The 9,403-nt window shown below is 51.5% G+C and overlaps 1 protein-coding gene across 4 annotated transcripts; it reads right to left on the bottom strand.

The window, feature by feature from the left end:
- Nucleotides 1-218: 218 nt before the first annotated feature.
- On the bottom strand, nt 219-7,285 carry LOC140843061 (uncharacterized). 4 transcript variants are annotated; one of them, XM_073226688.1, is made up of 3 exons: nt 6,990-7,285; nt 4,041-4,167; nt 219-2,604 (listed from the first exon to the last, which is right to left on the bottom strand). In XM_073226688.1, exons 1-3 carry the CDS (start codon nt 7,020-7,022, stop codon nt 644-646), a joined length of 2,121 nt encoding a protein of 706 aa, XP_073082789.1. In that variant the 5' UTR covers nt 7,023-7,285; the 3' UTR covers nt 219-643. The 4 variants fall into 4 exon arrangements, with proteins under 4 accessions (XP_073082789.1, XP_073082791.1, XP_073082792.1 ...); XM_073226690.1 differs by having other exon boundaries at nt 5,892-7,284; XM_073226691.1 differs by having other exon boundaries at nt 6,518-7,284.
- Between the last annotated feature and the right edge of the window lie 2,118 nt (nt 7,286-9,403).

Here is a 9,403-nt window from a genome sequence, read left to right as displayed (position 1 = left end):
TAAGGGGTCCACTATAGTCGGAGATTCCCCCGCTCTGCATTTTAAGGGGTGCCCGGAGCAGAGCTTCCCCACTCTGAGTTTCTACTGGCCCCTCTCTGAGTTTTAACAGTCCCTGTTTGGGCGCCACTTGTCGGTCCCTCCCTGCTTCTGACCCACAGATAAGGGAGATGTGATGAGTTATTGAAGACCTGAAAGGACCAGCCAGGGCACTGAAGGCGTAACAGCACAAGAGTGGTGCTGAGAGGGCACCTCTCATATTTATTGATCAAATGGTTGTTAACAATGATAAAATTCTGCATAGGGCACTCAATGCACAATCATCAAATCCATCTCTCAACAGTCTCCAATCTTCTGAAGCATAGCGAACAAGTTCTTACATAGGGAAGAATGCAAGGGCACTCATACCACAGAAACTTTCTGTTTTGACCACGAATCATGAACTATAAAAAATCAAGTCAGTTATAAGTATTCATATGACTTTTATAGTTTATATGTGAATCTCACACAGGTGGCTTCTCACAGAGGTTTTTCCCCATTACACTTAATACGGAAAGAGCAAATTCTCTTTGAGTATCTAAGGCCTTTTCCAGTGTGAATTTTTGGTATTGACAGGTCAGATTTTCAACTCAAGGATGTCCCACATTTACTGCAAGTGAGCTCTCCTGTGTTGAAGGAGGGCAGAACTCCGGCTAAAGGACTTACCACATTCATTGCATTGATAAGGCCTTTCTCCAGTGTGAACTGTCCTGTGTCGAATGAGAGAGGCTTTGTAGCTAAACGATCTCCCACATTCACCACACTCATAAGGCCTTTCTCCAGTGTGAATTTTCCTGTGTTGAGTCAGGCAGGTTTTGAGGCTAAAGAATTTCCCACATTCACCACACTCGTAAGGCCTTTCTCCAGTGTGAACTCTCTTGTGTTCAGTGAGGCAGGATTTGCGGCTAAAGAATTTCCCACATTCACCACACTCATAAGGTCTTTCTCCAGTGTGAACTGTCCTGTGTCGAAAGAGGTTGCTTTTGCGGCTGAAGAGTTTCCCACATTCACCACACTCATAAGGCCTTTCTCCAGTGTGAACTCTCCTATGTAGAGTGAGGCCGGTTTTGTGGGTAAAGAATTTCCCACATTCACCACACTCATAAGGCCTTGCACCAGTATGAATTCTTTGGTGTTCAACAAGGACAGACTTCTCCCTGAAACATTTCCCACATTCACCACACTTATAAGGCCTTTCTCCAGTATGAACTGTACTGTGTTGAATGAGGGAGGCTTTGTAGCTAAACGATTTCCCACATTCACCACACTTATAAGGCTTTTCTCCAGTATGAAGTGTCCTGTGTTGAATGAGGGAGGTTTTGTAGCTAAACAATTTCCCACATTCAACACACTTATAAGGCCTTTCTCCAGTATGAAGTGTCCTGTGTTGAATGAGGGAGGCTTTGTAGCTAAACGATTTCCCACATTCACCACACTCATAAGGCCTTTCTCCAGTGTGAACTCTCCTGTGTTGAGTGAGGCAGGTTTTGAGGCTAAAGAATTTCCCACATTCACCACACTCGTAAGGCCTTTCTCCAGTGTGAACTCTCCTGTGTTGAGTGAGGCAGGTTTTACGGTTAAAGAATTTCCCACATTCACCACACTGATAAGGCCTTTCTCCAGTGTGAAGTCTCCTGTGTTGAATGAGAGACTTTTTCTGACGGAAGAATTTCCCACATTCACCACACTCATAAGGCCTTTCTCCAGTGTGAACGCTCCTGTGTCGAGTGAGGCAGGATTTGCGGCTAAAGAATTTCCCACATTCACCACACTCATAAGGCCTTTCTCCAGTGTGAACTGTCCTGTGTCGAATGAGTTTGCTTTCACAGCTAAAGAATTTCCCACATTCACCACACTTATAAGGCCTTTCTCCAGTGTGAACTCTTCTGTGTTCAGTGAGGGTTTTTTTATACCTAAAGAATTTCCCACATTCACCACACTCATATGGCCTTGCTCCAGTGTGAACTTCCTGGTGCTGAATAAGTTTGTATTTGCAGCGGAAGGCTTTTTCAGAGTTGCTACCTTCATCAAGACCATCTCCAGTGCAGACTCTCTCGTGGTGAAGTGTGTGAGGGTTGCTAAATACTTTCCTGCATTCAACCCACTTGTCACTTTTCCCACTATTAAAGGACTCCCTATGCTTGATGCTGCCATGTGGCTTCTCACCATTGGGAGTGGCCTGGTGCTGCAGAAGGCCTGATAGAGCTGAAAAGTCCTTTGCACCCTCCCCACAAGTGAAGGGCTTCCCCGACACATGGAATCTGCAGCTTGTCACAAGTGAGGCCCTGTCCATGTGTACTTTGAAGATTTTCTCTCCACTGTCACACTTTTGGTACTGGCAAAGGTTTGCACTGAACCATAAGCCTCTACATGTCCCACCCAAGTATGGTTTCTGTCCAGGATATGTTGCTTGGAGCTCGGTCAGGTGTAAAATCTCTTTCAAGACTGGGACACACTTCTCACAAGGATGGGTCTTCTCAGTCAATGGACCTGCCATGGAAGTCCTGGCATCTTCTACAGGAAAACTCTGCTCAGAAGGCACCTCATCCTTTGCTCCACACCAACAACCTGAAGGCAGAGAAATGCTAATACGGTAAAGGTTAACGCCAGTGGGAGGGAGAAGTCAACAAAAATGTGTGTGCCGTACACATACATTTAAATCAAAGAATGAATCCATGGGAATGTTTTCATGGGCAGCAATCTGAAGGGAGGGCCGCTTTGCAGTAGAGGGCGTAGAAAGATCACAGAATAAGGGAGACCTTCTGGGATACAGGGCACACAAATATGGGTGTCACACAGGGAGCAAACGCATGATGACTGACTCACTGCCTAACAACAGCCTTCAGCAGGGACCTTGTCAGCCAGGGACATGGCCATGCTATGCAGAAAGATGGCTGTGTCCAGGCACAGGGAAATACACTCAGAAGTGAGTACATGGTGTTCAAGGAGTACTTCAAAATATGTGCATACTACACTGTGTGTGTGGATCACTGTGGGAGAACTGCAGACTGTACAGTAGACAGCATAAGCAATACACGGAGGTCAGAAGTGTGGTGACAGCCAGGGACTGGAAGTCACAGTTGAAAGGACAAATTATGAAAATGTCAATTATGCACAAGAAAGTGATGTGGCCAGTGGCACTTGCACCAAAACACTGGTGGACACATGGCAGGGTCCTGGCATGATGTGAACACAGCTATGATGTCATGCCCTCCCTCAGCTGGCATGCACCAGGGCCAGGCCTCCGGACACCATCTTGGCATGTCCACTCTGTGAAGTAACCAGGGCTCGCCCTGCACCTCCAGCTATGTGAGTACATGGGACCTGAATGAAGCAAGTCCCAAGTCCTCAGGGAAAGACAACACAGGTGAGTGGCCAGCACAGACTCAGAGCAACTCTGGAATCAGCAGAACACAGAAAGGAAAGACCCATTACAGAAAAATCTCAAAGTGCAGTCTTTCAAGAAAAGCCCACAGTGACCACGACATTGCTTTCAATTCCTAACACATGCAGTCAGGAGGAAATCCTTTAAGTTCTCATCCCAATAAAAAAAATTTTTTGACTCTGTACAGGATGAATGGTAACGATTTACTCTGGTGAGCATTGTGTAATATATACAAATATGGAATCGCTATGTTGTACACCTGAAACTAATACGATGTTATATGTCTCAATTAAAGGTCAACTTTAAAAAAAAGGAGGCAGAACATGGGGCAGAAGGTTCCAGGGATCTGGACAGTCACCTTGCCAGGGAGAAGGCAAGGTAGGGGACATCCATTAGGCTGCCTGCCAGACTTGGGACTCCCAGATCCTCGGCTGTGCACCTTGCAGGTGGTAGGGCTGCTTGAGGGGTGCACACAGCTTCATGCTGGCACCCGTAGCACATATTCCAAGGGAGTGGGGGAAGTCAGCACAGACCATGGTCTGGCTGTGGAAAGGACAGAGCTGCCTCTGAGATGGGGAGGGACCAGTTAAGGACACTGGGAGGAATATGAAGGCCTTACCCAGGGACGCTGTAAGTGCAAAGATCTCCAGCATCACGTCGTGGTATAGGAACCGCTGTGCCTCATCAAGGAGCTCCCACTCCTCCTGGGAGAAGTAAATGGCCACGTCCTCAAAGGTCACAGAGCCCTGCGATAATGGGGACAGTTCACTCCATGATCAACTTTTCTCCTAGGACCCCACGTTCACCCACTCATTCATTTGCCCTCTGCTCACCCTTCTTCTCATTTCCCCATCTCAGAGGAGACATCAGGGCCTGGCATCACTGATAAGCAGTCTCCTCCTAGGCCCTTTCATCCCCGTGTCCAACCACAGCAACAGCAGGCAGGCAGGCAGGCAGCACGGAAGCTCTGGGCCCGGCCTGCAGGGACATACTCCCTCCGGCCAGGCAGTCCTACAGTCTCCCCCGTCATGCCTCTCAGACAGAGGCAATGGGTCGGGCTCACACTTCACCCTTATATCCTCAATGCCACAGCACTCAGGCCGCCAGTTCACATCTCCCGGCCTGGACATCACTCTACCAATGTCTGTCTCATGGTTACTGCCTGTTCCCTGTCCTGCACCAAACGCACTGCCCTGTCCCTCCTACGTCAAACAGGACCTGGTAGCACCCCAGACCGCCAATGGTCCCCCTGGCCGTGGCAGTGCAGTGTGCCGCTCTAAAGGCTTCCTGCCGTGGTTCTAGTACTCGCCTCGACCTCAGCCCACCAGAACCACTTGTGGATCTCATACAGTCAAGACCTTTTCCCACTTTTACTGCACTTGACTTCTCACCAGTCACAGCCTTCCTCTCTTCCTCACCCTCATTCCAAAAGCCAGTCTCAGAGGCTTTGCAGCCCAGGTTCAGTTCTCCAGACGCCCATGTGTGCTGCTTAACTAACCCTCCTGCCTGACTTAAATTCCTGACACAACAAAATCCTGGTGGCCCCCACCCCCTCCCCCAGCCACGAATAAGCAGGATGACTGTCCTGTCATCTTGCCTCGGTTACTCCTATATAAGCCTCTACCTCTGTGTCAGCAGCGCGCAATGCTGAGAAGCCTCAGCCACCTGCCAGTTCACCCTCTCTCCCACGCTGTTCCCAGTGCCACTTCTCTCCTCTGTCTGTCATGTCTATCACCTCCACCAGGTGCCCAAGCATGAGACCCAACCTTCAGACTTCCTGGTCTCCTATTAACATCATCAGGATTATTCCACTAAATGTGACCCACAGTGCTGTGGATTGAATGTATGCATCCCCCTAAAATGCCAACGTTGAAGCCCTACTTTCGAGTACGATGTTATTTGGAGGTGGGGCCTCTGGGAAGTAATCAGGTTTAGATTAGGTCATAAGGGTGTGACCCTTAGGAGCAAAGGAAGACATCTGCTCATTCCACTTTGCTGGGCCAAGGAAAGGCTATGTGAGGTTAAGGTGAGAAGGCAGGCATCTGTAAGACAGGAAGAGAGCCCCTCACCAGGAAACAAATCTCCCAGTGCTTCGATCTTGGACTTCCCAGGAATTTTGCTTAGGTGGCCTGAGCTTAGACACACCGCTCCACCCTGGTCCGCATACTATCCACCAATTTTTCATACCTGTGTAGCCAGCTACCCACTCTACTAATTTGTTCTTCAAAACATCTCACACACTCATCACATTGAAAACATCACTTATATCCTGAGCAAAAATTAATCATACTACAGGCTTCCACCCGAACAGTTATTGAACTTTTCCAAAAACCTTAGTCATCCCTGACTTCTCTCTTACCTTCTTAATGAGAAAATACAAGATCTACTAAGACAGGGAAAAAAAGAATGATACAGAATTCGACCTTCTCTCCGACTTCCAATCCCCCCAACCGGCCCACAGCGTCCACACCCTCTGGGCTGCCGCAGTGGCCTCCTCCCGGGTCTTCCTGCCATTCTCCTCATACCTGCTGTCCGCTGTCCATGCTGCAGCCACAGGAAGCCTGGGAAGAGCTGGTCAGATCACCTCCCTCCTCTGCTCCAAAGCATTCCCCAGACCAGCAGAACACACACCAAGCTCTGAGGGAGCCACCCCAGTACTGAGTCCTGCCCCACTGTTCTGTGCTCATATGAGAGAGGGAGGGAAGGTTCCTTTGAACCGGCTCAGTCTCCCCCTCACGCACCTGCACACAGGCATGTGTACCCGGGGCATCCTCGCCCCACACCTCATTCCGCTGGCTGTCAGCAAGAGGGACCACTCTATGAAACCCCGACCCTGCCTGCGGACCTTGAGATTAGGATCTGCTCAGGGTCCCCAGGCCCAAGGCCTGAAGGATAAGAGTCCCAGGACACCACAGTTACAGAGGTCAAGAGCAGGATCAGGACCAGTACGTTCTGGAACACGCTGCAGGGTCCCAGTGCCGCTGTACTGGTAATAATCAGCGTGAAGAGGGACGTTCTGAGAGACGGGCGATCGTGAAACGCACCACGGGCTCCGGGCTTCCCCATTCCCTTGCCCACGCCTGGAGCCAGGCTCACCTTGGATGTCTGCCTCGTCTCCGCGTCTCGGTCCTCGGTGCGGACTTTTATTAGCTGTGTGGCACTGTACAAGGACTGAATACCCCTGTGCCTCTTATTATTTCCCCTTCCAGTCTGTTCCTCTGTGCGGCTTTTGATAAACCTTCAGAAGACCAGGTCAGCCGAGGCCTTTTCTGTTCACCACTCTCGATGGCTCCCAGCCGCCTTAAGAGGCTAGCCTGCCATTCCAGGCGCCACTCCCTCTCAGTTCTCTGTCCCCTAAGACGCACGACTGATCCCAGGTTTCCCGAGTGCCCCCGCCCGTAACCGGCCCCACGCGCCGTCCCAGCTGCGCTCAGAACAGGAGCCCCGCCCACGCGCGCCTTTCGTCCCGGGCCCGGGGCCTGGGCGGCGGCCGTGAGCAGCGCCCCGCACTCGGGGCCCGAGGGTGGGTGGGTAGGTGCGGGCGGGAGGCCCGGGGACGGGCAGGTACCTGAGGCGGGCCCCTCGGCGCAGGCGCCGCCATCGGACTCTGTGGAAGCAGCGGGGCCGCGCGCAGAGCACAGGAGGCGACCCGGGCGCAGCACGCGCGATCCCGGCCCTGCCGCGGGGCCCGCGGGCGACGTCGCGGGCCTCACACTCGCCTCCCTGCGGCGGGGACCGCGCCTCTTCTCGGACGTTCTCAACCCCGAGCCGGAGGTACGGCGTCAGTCACCCAGCGCACAGACCCAGACGCCCCCGAAACGAACGCCCCGGGGAGGACGCCGGAAGCCGCTCACGGTTGTTTTGCGTGCTCCCGGAACTGCCCATCTCCTGAGCTTTCATTGGCTCACCACAACGGCGCCCACCGCAAGCCCCTCTGGGTAAAGTAGTTCCCACCGTTCGCCAAGCCTAGAAGTAGGACGCCCCTCACCTGTTCCTACAGGGTGAAAGGGCGCTGGAAGAGGTGCTGTGAGTCCGCGCTCCTATTCTCCAAGGGCAGGGGAAAGGCTTGACTCCTCCTTAAGGCGGGTGTTGTCAGATTTCTGAGAAGTGTCTGCACCTGGTGACCCAAGGTTTTAGAGACGTGATTACAGACGTTAAAGTTCAGCAAGATTCCGGAGTCCAAACGTATTATTTCAGTTGCTGCCAATGATTATAGAGCCAAAAGCATATGTCATTCCGTGGAATCATTCAAATATAAAATGTGCCCACTCTCAGCTGGAACCTAATAATCATTTTCCTCTTCTCTTCAAGTGTAGCCAGACACGTTAGAATCAGCTTTGTGAATTTCAGTATGTTAGGTAAAGAACAAAAGAATAAGACACCACACTGGGACAGGACAAAAACGATAGGAAAGGGATGGTAGACTGCTCTAAAGCAGGAAGACAAAAGCGGAGCTCTGTTCCCGGTTCCTGCCTGTAAAGCCACTGATTGTGTCCAACTCAGTGAGGAACAACGGTTTATCTCTATAGTATTTCTTACTCCATATCCTTAGATACATTCCGTTACTTTCAGGAATTTGGCAACTGTATAAAAGAAGAGCCATTAACCCAATGCCACGTTGGAAGAGGACAGTGTCTATAGTGTTCGCCTGTGCAAAGTGGACGAGTGCAACCGTGAGATAAAGGTTTGGAACAAAAAGATCTCAACCATTTGATGGGAAGTGATAATCATGGCAACTGAATTGCAGGGATAGATCATGTATGTATCGGGGAGTTTGTATCTCAGAAAAACGTATGAAATGAAAATCAATGACAGCTGTTAATGATTACATAGTAATTCAAAGATAGTGTGTGGAGAGTTCTAGGAAAGCATAAGCATAAAAACATAAGTTAAAAATCTAAGGGAAAATTGAACAGGACATGCTGGAAACTAGGAAAAGAGGATTATGTAAGCAATAGCTATGGTGAACGTTTGCTACTCGGGGGTATATTCTATAAATTTGATTTTTTTAAATTATGAAAGCATTGATTAATGTTTGTAGGTGTAGTTAAAAAGGACTTTGTAAGGTAGATGTAACTAAAAAGAAGTAAAATAGATGTGGATCTGTTTATTCAATTATTTAATAAATATTCAATGAGCGGTGAGTTTCACGCACTACTGTAAGTGCATGAGACAACTTAGGATATAAGAATGACAAACCTACAAGTCTTAGAGTATTTAAGGAAACACAGTAAATAGGAAAGAAGTGCTAAATTCAACGTACACTATAGTAGGTAAGATAGAACAGAAGCTGCGGACGCCTCCTAGAGCCCCAGGATGAAGCTAAGCCCGGGTGTCGGGAGAGAATGCAGCGGGTACCCACCCTGCCCCAAGGGGTCTAGGCTGCTTCCTGCTGCCCGTGATGCCCCGAGGCTATTGCGGCAGGTGTGCGGCAAAGGGCGGGTACCGGGGCCCTCCAGGCCCGGGGCTCACGCCTGCAGCTTCACCCGCACTCGGGGACCCGTCGGCGGCACCGAGCCCTGGGGTGGCCGCGGGGGGTGGGCCGGACGCGGGCCGGGCTGTGGTGGGCGCGTAGCAAGACCCCGGGTCGGCCTGGGTCGCTGCAACGCAAGGGCTGGGGACCTGCTCGCAACCCGGCGTGCCGGACCTCGGGGCGCCCTGGGTACCGGCGGGGGGCGTCCCTGGGGGCCGGGGTGAGACGCGTGGCTCGGCACCTCGCCGGGGGAGGGCAGCGCGGACACGGGGATCGCGGCTGGGGATTCAGCCAGCGGCGCGATCATGGAGGCCCGGTCGAGGTGATGCGGCCTCCGGAACCCAGAGGCCTGCGGGCCCAGACCGACCACCTCCCTCCCCGCGGTGCCCAGCCCGCACTGTTCCCCATTAACAGCGGGCGCGGATCTCAGAGGCTCTGCTACTCCGAAGCCAGTCGGCTCGCGGAGAACAGGAACGATCCAGGGTCGCTCGGGAAAAGAGGAGCAGTGG

This window comes from Manis javanica, chromosome 17 (genome assembly GCF_040802235.1).
Source record: "Manis javanica isolate MJ-LG chromosome 17, MJ_LKY, whole genome shotgun sequence".
Taxonomy (NCBI): domain Eukaryota; kingdom Metazoa; phylum Chordata; class Mammalia; order Pholidota; family Manidae; genus Manis; species Manis javanica.
The sequence above is the reverse complement of the archived record's forward strand: the minus strand, read 5'-3'. Positions and strand labels throughout refer to the sequence as shown.